Source organism: Papaver somniferum, unplaced genomic scaffold (genome assembly GCF_003573695.1).
Source record: "Papaver somniferum cultivar HN1 unplaced genomic scaffold, ASM357369v1 unplaced-scaffold_75, whole genome shotgun sequence".
Taxonomy (NCBI): Eukaryota; Viridiplantae; Streptophyta; class Magnoliopsida; order Ranunculales; family Papaveraceae; genus Papaver; species Papaver somniferum.
In genome coordinates this window covers 430,875-446,942 of record NW_020650415.1, presented here as the reverse complement: position 1 = coordinate 446,942, position 16,068 = coordinate 430,875, and the positions used below count along the sequence as shown (strand labels likewise).

Sequence of the window (16,068 nt, the reverse complement as noted above, 5' to 3'; positions counted from 1 at the left end):
AGGACCACAAACAAGATTCTGCTTTGAGTATAGAGAGAACTCCGCTTTGGACTCGAGGCCCTTCCTTGATGAGTTTTCGTCACCATAATTCAGATGCCAACCCATCAATGACATATGCAAGACACTACAATTTGCATAAGTTTTGATTGATACTACCTACCTAGACTACCGCCATAAATTAAATCATGGTCCATGGAACTCCATGATACTAATGCATGGTTTGATTTTTTTCTTCACTTATTTATGTAATCAAATATCAAGTTTGTAAGAACCCTTTTAGTTTCTCTGCTCTGCACTGCTTCAGCTTGATATATAGTCTAACAATTTACGTATCTAATTTTTTTTAATCATCTTTGAACTGATTAGTTGTTGCATTGATTATCTTTGGAACCATATTTTCTTTGTTTTTAGGCTGGTGTTTGGTGATTATTATGGTTACTTCCCTTTTGTACAAGAAACCAGTCAATGGTACAACCGCTTCTAATTTGAATGGGTTAGTATGTTTTCCCTTTAACTTTCCTTTTGCACCGTCAACTTGGGAGTTCAACCCCTAGCCAACTGGGCTAATCCCGGTTGGTTTCCGTCAACTCTTGTGCGGTAGTCCTAGATGTTTTTAGTCTAGTCTCTTGCACATCCTCTCTGGCAACTTTTCTTTCTCTTATGCATGACTGCCCTCCTATACTAATTACATCACCAACCATTAAGCGTTCTCCCTGCTATGCTTATTTTCAAAAGACTTGCAAAAAGGAATAAAAAAATCATGTTGTTGGGGAATATAATTTAGAATATTCCTTTAACACCATCGTATTACTGGTTTGGCTGATAAAGTCACTCCAATTTTAATTTTAACGGTGTTCAACACATGCACTTTGATTTAACTCATTATTCGTATTTTTTTCTAGCCGGTTGGTATGCATATCTAGTTCTAATTTTGTTTAGGGAAGCTACTCTACTGTGTATCTCAGAGTAAATTTTTTTGGTGTGCGCACAATTTTTGACTTTCATTATATCAATGAAATGTTTGCTTACTTACATTATTACTAAACCATATTGTTTTACTACTACTCAACACTTTCATTAACCTTTGAATGCGATAGGTGTGGCGTGTCCCTTCCATAGAGGTTAATTAGTTTAAGATATAAATGGAAAGTTTGTAATTCAAGACGGCTCTGACGTTTGTGTCAGTAGTGGGAAACAAAGACTCCGGAAATTCTGTTTAGAGCAAGGGAAATGAGAACAGAAAGAGTGTTCTCATTCAATATGAATGATTATCACTTGATTTGGTCAAATTAGGTGCTATTATGGATTGAGAATACTCACTCGTTCACCAAATAATAATTCGTACACTCATTGGAACGAAAGAGTGGGCGAAATGGGAGACTAAACGGCTGATTTTTAGCCGTTTGGGAAAAAACATGTTGAGCGGCTGAAGATCTGCATCTCAAACCTATTTTTAGAGTTTAATTAATTGAAAACTCTTGGACGCGGGACCCACATTTAGGTTTTGTTATTAAAAAAAAACCTTGGAAGAGGCATGTATTTAGCTGCTTGGGGAGAAAAAATCTCTCCAAGCGGATAATCATAACCGCTTAGTCTCTTTATTTTGGACTTCCATGATCAGAAAGACCCTCTTTCACTCAGCACTCACTCAATTTGACTGTGAATTTTAACACTTATTCCATAGCCCTTTCTCTTGGAAAAAGAGAAAAGTAAAAATAGATGTGAGAAAATTATCCTAAGAAGTCATTTATTTAGATGTCATGCCATTTTAGACGGGCCCTTCCACAAGAACATAAGAAGAACTATACATTTTAACCTCGATAAATGATTGCCTCCTGGATCAAGAAAAAATATTCGTATAGCGGGGTTATTTATTTATTGATAAATGAATAATTTATTCATTTAGACATTATTTTATTAACTAAGAGGTTAGATTATATAAGCGAAGATGTACAAATGTACCTAGAGAATAGTTGAAGACCTGAAAAACGTAGAATTATTTTCCAACCCCCTAACACAACATCTAAAGTTCAACCATGTAATGCTGGGATTATTCGAGCATCTTGCAATGCCTTGAAGTTGACCAAACAAATCTTGAAAACATTAACATTTGGGATGCTATTAATTTTTCTACTATGGCTTGGAGATTTGATGTGACGGCAAAAGAAAATGCAAATAGTTTTCGTCATTATAAAATTCGGCCTGAAGATATTGATGTTCCCGAACCAGAAATTTGTCAATTAGAAGAATATATGCAAGGATTAACTGGTGTCATTTATAATTTACGTTATAGAAATGTTGATGGACGTCGAATATATTTTAAACTATCTTAACGAGAATGATACAATTATGGAATCTCCAAGTTCCAACATACGAATAAATTATTGAGTCAGTGATGAATGATGAGAATGATCCTGAACCAGATGATAGTAGGGTCATAAAAATGTCTTTCAAGCGATGGTCACTTTAAAAAATTACTTGCTACAATACGAGCAAAATATTCCAGAAGTGCAAGGATTGCATAATATTAATGACGCGGTGAAAGAAAAAGACAATCAACCATAGATGAATTTTCTTTTAGCTTATTTCAACATATTTTTATATGTAAAATTTATGGATTTTGTATTTTGGGTTATTCTTATATATATTGTATGAAATTTCGTGATTATTTGTTTATATTTTTATAGGAACTTTAAGGATTCACTTTTTTTAATTCATTAATACATTAAGCGAGGTTATTCATTTATCACTTTAGCCGAGTAGAGACCGGAAAATTTTATTCATTTAGCGAGGTTATTCATTTATCTAATATTCGTTTATCGAGGTTGGACTGTACTAAGTAAAATAGTTAGCTGCTAGTACACAGACAATGGAAACATCAGGACGAATGTTTCTCATGTTAATGAATACCGCTGAAATTGAAACAACTTTCTTCGGTATACCGAAATTCACGCGCACTCATACAATAATTGTATAAATAATTGACAAGAACACAATGTATTCACCGAAGCAGACACACTGATATAATTCAAGGCAATTTTGGCCAGTTTAATTTACAGGCACTAATAAACTGACTCCATGTACAACTGAACCTACCATTTTCAGGCCATAGAGTCACGCGATGTATATATAATTTGATGGTATATTAAGATACACATCCATATGTACACCCAATGAATTTCTATAATATGCACTTAATTTCTATAATTTGCTATATAATCAGGGACTAATCCAGGAGGACGGATTTTTCATTTTAGACCCGGGCTAATACACATGATTAACCTAAAATTTTGCGAAACAGAGAAAAATTAGGCTTGTGGACCGAGGAGGCGACCAGGACTAAAGCCCCAGTTAGCGCAGTCATAGGTCCGTCACTGTATATAATACATGATCATAATTTAGTTGTATTCTTACCTTCTCTAGGTAAAATTGGTTCGAGGATTCTTTTGGTTATTTAGGGTTTCATCCTATAATTTCAAAGTACACATATATACATACGTGCACACACTCGTTCTGATCACTTAATTTGAATCCTTATTTTTATTGCCAGAGAAAGCTTGCACTCTCTTTAATATAAAGAAATTTATGAGTACCATGCACACTCTCTTTATGTTTGATCATTACCATGTGAAAATATTTCAGGTTTCTGTAGAGAAAGAAATCAAAAGAAGGTCATTTAGATATTAAAGAAAATCACGACTCAGTATAATTTATCCTAATAAAACACCAAGAAAATTTCATGACATTATTAGATAAATGAATTTATGTAAAATTAAGCGTCTGAGTGAGATTTATTTGAATATATGATATATGACGACATTTCTGTTGATGAAGTAAAGACGCATAATGATTGGTAAATCGAAAGAAACAAGAAACATATAAATCTAGTACAAAAGGTTGAGCTTAAAAAATGTAAAGTATATCAAAATTTAGAAAAAACAATTAAAACATTATAAGATTCACCAATTTTAGTTAATTTATGAAGTCGGGGTTGTAGTCTTCAAAAATGGTGGATTATAAATCTAGATACCTTTAATTGCATTGTTGATTTTCTTAGTTTTTCCTTTTTTGTTAGTTTTAGGTTTATGAGCTTATTATTTAACGTCCTAAAAAAATGTTCTGGTAGTTTTCACTGTAATAATATATTTTTTTTAGTGAAAAATTATTTTAAAAAATTAATCATAAGAAAAGGAAAACAGAACCTGCACCGCGCGGGTAGCAAACTAGTATATATAATATGTACATTTTTAAATTCTTTATATGCATGCACCATTTTAAGTAGTTGACAATTTTTTAGTTAAACTTTTTTTCTTCTACTCCCTCCGTCCCCAAGATATAGGCGGAGTTTTCAATTTTTGTAGTCCCACTAGATAGACGGAATAGCAATTCCAAGATGAGTTTTCCTTATATATGTCCTTATTTACTGTGCATTGATAATTGTATTAGGAACGAGACAAAGGTTAAAATAAGAAAGTAGATGCATATTTAAGAAATCAAGATAATTTCTTAATCTAAGAGATTTTGCTAAATCCGCCTATGTAATAGGGATGGAGGGAGTACAATTTTTATTTGAACTATAAAAGCATTTCTCAATCCTCCCATAGTCCATGAACTTCGCCCTGATAGCATGTTAACAATCCAACCAGCATTAGCTGACAACTTCAGCACAGAAACACTCGTCTACACAACGTTTACTTCATTACTTTATTACAAACTTGTAGACTATAATGTCCGGGGTTTCAAAATGCTCATTTCCTGGAGACAAGATGCTGGAATGAGATAACATAGCTCCTAGACTATTAGTTGTACACATCAACGTGGATCTCTTAAGTGAACTAGATTGAAAAAATGACTCTGTCGCAGTTGTATCTGGTCGTTCGGATTGCAATAAGAATGGCTCAAGTTTCAGCTGCCAGTGTTATAACTGCGAAATTTGTGTTTCTTTTCTTCGGCCTGGTTCATGCACCAGTTTGAAAAAGGAGTAAAAAGCCCATTGACTTATTGTATTGGCCCAGTAAAGCAGATACAACTCTCACATTATCAGTCTCTTTTGAGATGTCAAAATCAATATTATCAGAAAAAAAAAAAAAACTATTACTATACCCTCATTGTTGTAATTTGATTCACATAGAGAAAACAAAAGTTACTGATCAAGATTCAGGCGCCGTATCTTGCAAACAAGATGTGCAGTAGGAAGATCCAGATGGGATTCCGAGTCTACTGATTTAACGAGATCACGCAGCTCATCTCTTGGAGTTGACAGGCAGGTGTGGAATGTAGCAAGGAGCGGGGGAATTGGCATGGATAGAGCTGCTAATACATTACTCAAGTACTCTATATCGACTGAGAGTTGTTGTGCTCCCCGGTCCGTTATAAACTGAATTCCACGTAACTGCTCCATGTAAAGAGCTGTTGCTCCCTCTGCAACCTATTATAATACAGTGAAACATTGAGTACTCTTAGCAGTATTTCCAGTCATCATATGTAGCAGAGAAGACTATACTAGTTACAAAAAAGAAAATATCTCGAGAAAAAAGTAGAGAGAAGCAAAAAACTATTCTAGCCAACATAAACAGCACTGAAGTTGCATGTAAATCACGATGCAACATACAAACAACACAATATGATCTAATCCTCCTGAGGACACCCTCATATGTATGAATTCAGATACTACTATTTCTAATTTCAATGTTTTTGTAATCGGAAGTTCTGATACAACCCATTGGCATACATGAAAAAGCAAATATAAGTTGAATGAGTTAAATTCTGACGCGTAGTAGTGATGTTTTCAAAACGATTATATAGCCCACCCTAATGTTTCGGGTTTGGTGATTATTGTGCAACTTATATACCCTTATTTATCTCTAATTTTTTTTCTAAAGGGTCAAAACAATCTGGGTTGTACTTAATAGCCAGTTGCCAGAGATGTTGCTTCCAATGGGTTTTACTAGCGGGCACAGATGTGGATAGATTTTAAACATATTACGAATTTTTGGCTTTTAAGAAAAGAAATTGGAAACCATAAATTATTACCTTGAACATCCATTCTGTGGCGAAGAACTGGGCTTCATCCGTGTTTCCATCACTAGAAATGCCCTCAGCAAGTGGCTCCAACTGTTGAGGCAAAGTAAGCAGATACTCCCCAACTCTGGTCACGTATGATTGTGGATAGGCACTGAAACTTGGAAGATTAAAAGCACTCTGCTCCTCAACTGCAGACCAGATTGGCAAACGAGCCACGTCGCTAAGTCTTTGCCGTACTTTAGATATGAGAACATCGTAGACAAGTTCGTTTACTGTGTCTGCAAATGCTGTTACCCTTTGAGACGCAAGTGGAAGCGCATGAAACCGAGGATCTTTCGACTGCATTATTATAGGAATAAAATAAAAAGGTCACATATACAACTATAACTTTAAAAGCAAGCAAATAGAGACATGTGCGGATACAAAGTTACTAGGAATCAAGTATCTAACTTTTACTGGTATCCACTGAACATACGAAACTTCTTGGATTAGATCTCGAACCTTGAACTTACGACTGTTTTTGAGGTTAGTTGGAGTGTCTCTCCAGGTTTGATTGTCAAACTAATTGGTTTGACAAGGCTCAAAAGTTAAATGACAGTTCTAACACTTCGATCTAATATTTTTATCAAGGTCACAAAATCAAGGTGCTGATACTATGCTGCCCCTATTTGGCACGAGAAAATTATGGATAGGGCTTTGACAGAGACCGTTAACAGTACACAACCAATAACCCATATCAGGAAGACAGGAATATATAATAGTTATTATATCGAGAGAATAAGACTCTCACTCAACGAAATACAAGGATAAAAGAAAATAATTCAAATATACCTGATCTAAGAGGCCAAAAAGTCTCCTAGCTTTCTCAGGATCGTCAATCAGACGGAGGGCTGCAACATCCAAGGATGCCCTTCCTGCCAAAGACGACTCCCCGTTTCCATCATCGGTGCCCACATGTGATTGGTTTAAATCCAAACTAGAACCGAACACTGAAAGAGACAAACTAGTGCTCAGACGGGCAAGAGTAGATCTCAAGGAAGCTTCAAAAACTGAAGACCTGCTTGTTAGACAATCCGCAACTGTAAGAATCTGCAATGCTCCCTGGACAATAGACCACTCTTCTTCTTCTGAGCTAGACTCTGATCTGCGCACATTATGTGTTCCATCCCTTCTGTCTGAACCCATTTCTTTCTTTGAACCAGCGGCATCAGCAGTGAAGTCTACTCCACATACAGTTCTTAATGATTTCAAGGTTTCTTGAAGAATAGAAATAAACTGCAGCATTATATCGTCAATTGCCAAAATAAGTTCCCCTGCCTCGGAACCTCCAGTAAAATTGATGCATCTCTCCACAGCTGCTTCAAGAAGAACAATAACTTGTGGAATAGATTCTTCCATTCTTCGAACTGTTTCACTTAGTTCAATGCCCTGACCCCCGACACCACGAGCAACGGCTCCCCTAAGATCCAGTCCAGCAATCTCAGAAGATAGGATGGCACGTTCTATCTGCCCATATCTAGGAAGCAAAGTTTCCTCATTAGGTTTTATAATAGGAAAATCTAGATTTTTCTTTTTGGACAATAGAGGGAAAAGAAGACTAGATAGTTCACGTGAGAAAATTAACTGCTTGACGTGAAAAATGGTATGAAACTGATGGAAACTTAATTCATGATGCACAGACTTCCTTTGTCAAGGTGTGTGTCGGAAGAAGTCAATACAGTGAGTAGTAGTGGAAACAATACAACTAAGATTATAGTGATATTACTAGCCTCACCTCTGTTTAAAGGATTCATAAGGGGAATATATTGCCTTCAGTGTGTCCAATAAAACCTGAAGAGCAGAATCCGAAAACAAGTGTTGAATATTCCTTGCAAACGCACTTGTCATGTTGTGCAACTCAATCAATGCCTCGAGATGCTTAGTCTGAATCTTACTACCTTTAGGCATATCCCCAGATAAGATATCAAGGACACCTAAGATTTTGAAGATTCAACATCAAAATCCCATATTATGAAAATAACCTCTTGAAATAAAACCACCAAAACTGCAGTGATATTAAATTGGTAAATTTAGAACTACACTAAGTAGCGGGTACAGGTTATGAGTCCCTAATGTAGGGAGCATAGATACAACCATAATATGCAAAATAATCACTGGGAGAAGTTTGCAGAGAATAGCCTAGATGATATACTTATGGAGGTTAAAGACCCGTTCTGTAAACCATGGGTAGGCTCATTTATATTAAATAATACATCAGATAAAGTTGCAGACGCTACCTTTGGCCAGTGCTCTTGTTTCAGCAACAACTTCTCCGGTAGCAAGGTTGATTCGAGAAACAAATTTGCCACCCAAAACAGTCATAACCTCAATCAATAGCTTTGGAACAAGGTTCTTATAATCTTCAGGAAAAGCAACCATACACCTGCAGGTATAAAGTGCTTAGTTCTTGAGTAGAAAAATAAAAAGCTTTCTAATGTTTGAATTCTCAAAGTAGGAGAGATAATTAGTCTGTTTTCTCTTTCATTTTTCTTATTTACATAAGCCTTGAAAAAAGTAGGAGTATACAAAATATAAAAATGACGATGATAAATCATACCATTTCCACTCTTGTTCAAGATAGAGTAGTATTTCATCATAGAAACTTGGCAGCCAACTGGAGAATGGAACAGACGAAGACCCTGAAATGCTTGCTAGTCTTTCTCCTTCATGCTTGTTAACTCGTTGCCTGGACTCAAAGTCTTCCCAGAGCTTCTTTATAGGTTTTAGGTGAATCTTTGTGTAGTTCATTTCTAATGACTTGAACCTCCCAATTCGTATGAGAATTTGCCTCAAATCTTGAACAGCGTCAACCTAGACAGCAAAAATAGGATGCGACTTAGATACATCCAACCAAACAAATTTTGATATTGTTAACAATTGTAGTACAACAGGTAATCAGTTGCTAGTCAAGATATCGATAGGGTAAAACAACCTTCCGGTTAGCTATAGCATCTGATAGACGAGGCTGAACCATTTCATCTAGTCTATCCTCCAGGACTTCTAGCTGCTTTCTAACATTAGCAAACTCTGCAACCTGAAAAAACAAACATACCAAGGGTCAAAAAGAATTGAACGTCATAAAATACATCAGGAACGAACTCAAAAGAATGGATTACCTCACCAACAGCAGACAAGCAGTGCCTCATGTTCGCTAAGGTATCTGCAGCACGTGGAAGATCTCCACTAGCAAAAACATCTTCCACACTAGCACTTAACTGAGTCAACCCGGCAGCATCCTATAGTTGAACCTAAAATTAGATACATAGAAAAAAATAGGAATTTAACCAAAGCCACATAATAAAGCCCGTGGATCCTGCACCTGCAATGTCTCATATGCTGACTCCATCCGTTGCTTGACTGTGTCAACTTTAGCCAGGGCTGTAATAGACTCAGCCGAGGAACCTTCTGCCTGCATTAAAAGTAGAAAGGTGCTGAAATATATATTTGGCGTTCGCAGAATATCATTCAGACATTAAGCAGGAAGCACATGTAAGCTAAGAATTTAAAAACCGACCAGAATTGAATACATTTCAACAAATATGGAAATTTATCTATCGTTCTCTGGCTAAATACATATCAAAACATGCTGATCTCCCATCCCATTGCACCCCCGCCCATTTGTTATTACCGAGAATCCTTTTAGCCTAATTTAATTTTCAATAACAGTGTTAAATGACTGCATTGTGATGAGAAGAGCATCCAAAGCTAAATGTAAGTATACATCAACAGTTGAAAGTTGAAACTCCTGTCACAATGAGTTGTCTAAACTGTTGTGAATAGGGTAAACCACTCGCTAGGCAATCACCTCCCTCGTTATCTTGTGCATCCATGCACAAGATAAGAGCCAATGATTAGATAACTTTTTCATAGGAGAAAGTAAACAATAATAAAGTAATACGAAAAGTTTACCAAATCATTGGACCTTATTTTGTGCATGGATGCACGAGATAAAAAAAATCCATCCAATTTAGGCTAGCGATACTTATTGTGGATTGCCGTATCCTCTACCCCACTGTTTACAATGTCCCATATGACTTTGGTATAACATTACCCTAATGTTCCCAATGTCCTATACACATTCCAGTTTAACATTTCATTCGAGAATTACAATTTACAATCATCTCATGCAACAACAGTACACAAACCCACCTATGTGTAAATAGCTCTGATAATCTACATTTCTACCACACAATCTACAGTGATAATTAAAATTCTACATTTAACTGTTTGAAAAATACCTTTTTGAGCTTTTGGATGATCCCAGAAACAGATGTACGAAGAGAAACAGAATCATCACGAAGTCGAATAACATCCCGGCTAGCACGGGGAACACGGAGAAGAGCAGCACCACTCTGTTCCTCGAGAGAAGCAGATATCTCTTCAGACATCATTTGAAGTTTCATCTCCAGATCTGCCAAGTGTTTCTCCAGCAATACCATTGAGCTCTCTTTATTATCTTCTTTATTTTCTTCATGACTTCGAGAATACTGACTCGTGACAGTGTTGATCCATTTCTTTGCGTCGAATTTATCCTCATCTGAGAATGCTCCCAGATCTATCATTCTTGTTACCAGATTGGTTTATCCCTGTTTCCATAGAGCTTTTCATTACTTTTTGCATATATAGGTAAGGTGAAAAATATTTATTTTCTTCGTTTGGCTAATTTACTTTTTAGTTACTATTTGTTAGATTATGCATAAAGTCAACTCAGTATACACACTAACTAATGAGATGGATATAATTACGTTGCAGTTTACACCCACACAACCTCTTGAGTAAGCATTTACGTTCAAAGACATTCTTTCTACCAAGAGAGGGAAGCCAAGATCTTTACTATACTTCCTCTAAATTTAATTCGATATACTAAATCAAAGTGTCAAACTAAGAAGAGAAAGGATGACATTGTTTAACGGAGTTGCGAGAATTATGACAAAAACACCACCATAAGTCAAACTAGTGATGGGTGCAAGTTTAGATGCATTGCTTAAACTAGTGTCAGAAGTAAGATAAGACCACATATAAAAAGAAGATAAGAGGCCCTACCTGTATTTCAGCAATGGTCCAAGTATATCACAAAGCAATGTCTGTAACTTCTTGTTGTCCTACGACAACCACATCAGAATCTGAGAGCAAACAAACACCATTGGCGACAAAGATCATTAGAACTATAAGTTGAGTAAGATCTGTGAGTTTTTTGTCAGCGACAGCAAAATGCAAGCCAAAGGCCGTATTTCTGTACTCTGATTACGTTGTGAGCAACATGCTACTCTTAAATGTGAAAATCCTAGCAAATTATCATGTTTCCATACTCTAATGAAAGGTGCGAGAAACATACTACTCAATTACAATTTAAAGAAATGCAAACAAAAACCGTAATTGAAGATGTGAGCAATGCACTACTCCCAAATACAGAAATGCAAATGGAAACTCTCATATCCATACTGCAATCGAAGATGTGAGGAATGTCTACTCTTAAACACTGAAGTCCAATAATCAAAACTCTGAGCAATGCGAAACACGCATTTCCATACTCTAATCAAAGGTGTGAACAATGTACTGGTCTTAAATACAGAAATCCATTGTCCTACTCTTAAACACTGGTCGCAACACAGAATCAAACAAAATATCTCAAGAACAACATGTTGAGTAAACTAGGGTTTGAATTGAAACTACTAAATTCAACAAAAAATTACAATCGGATCAGTATTTTCCTCATAAAAAAGACAAATTCACAAGTCCTGGAAATGTAATTACATTGAAATTGAATTAGAAACAGTGACAATTAAGATCTTTAAAACTAAATTCACAAGTTCGGGAACGATGATTCAAATTTATGCCAACAACAAATTAAGAGAAATCCAGCTAATGGAAGACAAAAATGATTTACATAGTGAATTATTACCTCTAAGAAATCACAATGGATCGATTATGAACCCTAAATAGTTCTGAGAAAGATATTTCGACTATTTTACTGGTAAAATTTAAGCAGAGAGATTGAGATCTTACTTTTTTCTTGTTTGTCTTCGTTGGGGAGTGACGAAGAGGAGAGATCTCGATTTGTTCGGGACATGGGACTTATGACCTCTTGATGGGTCTTTTACGATTACTCAAGTCTCGACCCGGCCCACCTGATAAAAGTGAGCTCTGTTTTTGTATCATGTAAGAGCATGGGCTAATATTGGTGAGCATGGGCCTGTATGGACCGGTTTTTACCTCATCCGCGTCCAATCCAATCCACTACGGATTTCAAGTTTGGCGTCCGTATCCAGTCTAACATCCAACGGATTTGCATCCAATAGATGCACGGATAAAAAGATTGGATGCGGATAATCCAATGGATTTGTGCTAGTTCAAATTTATAATGAAAAAACAAAACTAATATAGATGATTTCTTATAGAACCTACACATTTTATATATGTATATAATATAAATATAGAAGTGTCATGGACAACAGCCCAAGCAAACACCTTAAAAATTCCAAAACTATTTATATTTTCTAGAAACTATATAAATGCCCTTAATCTAATGGATATGGATGTCCAACGGATTTTGAAGATTGTATCCATACCCAATCCGTAATCCGTTGGATTTCAAAAATCTCATCCACGTCCAACCCATTAGCGAACGGTCTGGGCATCCATCCGTAAAAATACGGTTGGTCCCTGTTAAATCCGCGGATTACGGATAAAATGCTCACCCCTCGCTATGGGTAGTCTTCAAATTTCATATGAAGGAATCCTGGTATAGTTCATATGAAAGAGTGAAGCTACTGTGGGAAAAATAGAAAAGGACATTATACGGGTAATCATCCTCCGTTTGTAGATATTTTTTCAAAATGTAATAATAAAATAATAATTGGAGAGAAAAGTTATTATTTAAAAATGGAATGTAAGCATACAAGGGGGACAGTCCCCCATGAGATAGTAAAAACAAGTATAGACGGGGGACTGTCCCCCGTCCGACGCAAATTTTTGTAATATACGGGGGACTGCCCCTTGTAGTTTTATTTTCTCAAACGGAGGACAATCCCCCGTCTAGTGTTACACTACCAATAACTCGTTCACATGAAGAAGTGTATGAATGTGTTGGGGATGGAAGTGGGGTTAAAACTACCGATAGCTACCTCTAATTAGAGTAAATTGGTAGTTCACTCCTTCAAATGAAAGAATGACACTACCCATAGCCCTTGCTAACAGTTCTATCTGAGGTAGATAAGAAAACTAAGGTCTATTCCTATGCACAATGTCAAAAAGTCATATTTGATATATCAGGTGGCATGGCAAATCAGTTTTGTAACTATGAAAAAATAACTGAGCGATAGTGTTTCTGTCGACAAATAATAACTATAATGTTGGCGATATTATGAATATCGCAGGCGTTGTAATCCTCATCGCTCATGTGCATTATATCGTTCACTGGATCTTTTGTAGGGGTATTTCCCCCCACTTCGTTCATATATATACGCGCCCCTTTCCATGTTTGGGTTATCAATTTGGATGGCGTTGTCTTTCCACACCAACATCCACAACACCATTCTCTCGGCCTTTCTTGGCTTGCATTATCTAAGCAACATAAGAAGCAACTTTCTTATTGATCGTAATGAAGAGTTTTGCCTACCCAGTTGCATCACGATCATTAATTTTCATCGTTTGTCCTTGATATTTTTGAAATATGTTATCCCACATGGTGTTACCATGTTTCCGTGCACCATCAATACAATCTTGCATAAAAAAAACATAAATACGACAAATACATTTATCTTTAGAGAGAGTGAATTTTGAACTCCAAACTTTGTTACTAGTTTTACATTTACCTTTTCCTTGAGATTCCATATTACAAGAAATCGAAAAATTTTAAAGAAGTTTAGGTGATGGTGTGATTTGAAATGATTTTGGAGTTGAATATTTATAGATGGAAAATTTTTGGCCATTAGATGAATAAATGTTAAGTGATGATCAAATCGACGAGCAATAGGAAGAGTAGCGCTAGCCTCTTTAAACCATCGAGCGCTTTTGAGACCATCGAGCGATGGAGTCTCTATCGCTCGGCAGAAATTCTGTCGCGTATGTCTAACTGGTGTATTTGACATTTTGGCACATATATTTTTTCCACTTTGTCATATACCCATAGTAGGTGCAGAAGTGGAAAACTATGTTGTTAGACATGTGCATAGGAATAAGCCTAACAAGAAAAAAAAAATAGAGAAAAATTAAGAGGAGTGATTTTGTGAAGTTCGAACGAACTATTTCAGAGGGAAATTAAGTGAAAACTATGAACGTCTTAATCACATCTTAGTCCCACATTGCTTACTGGATAAACTTTTGATGGGAGCACTTTTTGATAGAGACACGGAGGAAAATGAGATGTTGACATATTTCTATCCTATTAATTCATCCTTTTAAGATTACAAACACCTAGGTTGGCTCTCTCCTTTGTTGTACAAACAAGACTCCAACTAACCAGATGAAAATTTTTGGACCCAACATTGTATTCCCATTAGGAACTTCTCATCTTCTTTTTCTAATATCTTTATAATGGAGGTTTGTGCTCTAAAAAAAGAAAAATAATACATAATTAAGGATGAAAGAATATACTTCAAAAGAGCAAGTTTATCACCTTGGATAAAGAAATTTGTCTCCAAGATGATAACATGTCATCACATTTTTCGATGATAGGGTGATATATTTGGGTTGAATCATACTTTTCTCCCCAATGGCATTCTCAAGTACATAAATGAAGAATAGTTTGTTGCACTCCCAAATTTAGATGCCTAATAGAAAGTTCAGGTATATTTCCAACAACAATAAGTTTTGTTTAGGAACAATTTGTTAGAGCACTGCTCGATTGAACCCAAAAAACTATATCAAGCTTGTTGTCAATGTTAGTTGATCAAATTATATCTTGATTTTTAGTCTACTAAGTCAAGTCTCGGACTAGGTATAAAAGTTGGTAGTTCAGTATCGGATATCACCCTCGAAGACTGATGAACGACGAAGATATTCAGAGAACTTCATCAACAAGGTATGTGTAGATTGAACCATTATATTTACTCACTTGAATCACCATTATGTATATGTTATATGACTTCTAGTAGATTTATTGCAAATCAAAATTTCGAGTTAAGCTTGTCTTATTAAACAAGCAAGGTCCTTCACAGTATAAATTTGAAACAATTTATTGTTCAAGATGTATTTTTGTGGATCAATTGAAAATTTCTCAAGCAATGATTTTATCATTTGGGAATATTGTTTCAAACATCAAAGAGAGAAATTCAGAATGCTGATATTTCGACTCAGCTTAGGTTGGAGAACCATCTCGCTAACCATAGATATCTGAGTTTCTGAAATACAGGGAAGGTTGGTGAACCAGTTTGCAAACAGCAAGTTCAGAATGAATATATCACGAACCGTGGTGATCTGAATTTTCAAGATTAGTGAGGCTAACATTTGATGAACCTAGTCCACGAACTGTATCCATCTGAGTTCTAGAGCCGAGTAGGTTCAGCGAACCCGGTTCACGAACCATTGCACCTTGACTGCATGTGAACTATGCCTTACAGTTCACGAATAGTTTCACCGACGGTCCTAGTTAAACTTTAGCATATGCACAAAGAATTATTTTTGTAAATACGTCTAGTATTTGTCTGACTCTCATAAACACCTCTAATTAAGATATCATTGGTCACTAAAGACACTTGTTTATGAGGATCATGATTAAATTCTTAAGTGTTTAAATGAAAATCAAATTGCTTCTAGTTCATAAGGCACTTTTTCCAAAGAACGATCATCGTACATGTAACGTAACCAAACCACTGTGTCTACTCTTCTATGTAAATTTCAAGACTAATTCTCACATGCTTACTTGAAACCTAATTAGAGTTTCATCTAAAAAGAGAAATTATTTGCTTGTTTCTCAAGTTATCTTAGCTTGGATTCGAAAAAAACCTGTCTTGAACATCTATAGAGATGTTTTTTCGACTAGGAAATTTAATCGCTTACACTTTA

The 16,068-nt window shown here is 35.8% G+C and overlaps 1 protein-coding gene across 2 annotated transcripts; it reads right to left on the bottom strand.

The window, feature by feature from the left end:
• Positions 1-4,977: 4,977 nt before the first annotated feature.
• Positions 4,978-12,131, bottom strand: LOC113344231 (conserved oligomeric Golgi complex subunit 7-like). Of its 2 annotated transcripts, none has more exons than XM_026588238.1 (12): positions 12,070-12,131; positions 11,107-11,186; positions 10,302-10,649; positions 9,383-9,472; positions 9,180-9,299; positions 8,996-9,097; positions 8,621-8,874; positions 8,301-8,446; positions 7,799-7,997; positions 6,856-7,540; positions 6,034-6,363; positions 4,978-5,428 (listed from the first exon to the last, which is right to left on the bottom strand). In XM_026588238.1, the coding sequence occupies exons 3-12, from the start codon at positions 10,623-10,625 to the stop codon at positions 5,144-5,146; spliced, it is 2,535 nt and encodes an 844-aa protein (XP_026444023.1). In that variant the 5' UTR covers positions 10,626-10,649; positions 11,107-11,186; positions 12,070-12,131; the 3' UTR covers positions 4,978-5,143. The 2 variants fall into 2 exon arrangements, with proteins under 2 accessions (XP_026444023.1, XP_026444024.1); XM_026588239.1 differs by having other exon boundaries at positions 11,966-12,099.
• Between the last annotated feature and the right edge of the window lie 3,937 nt (positions 12,132-16,068).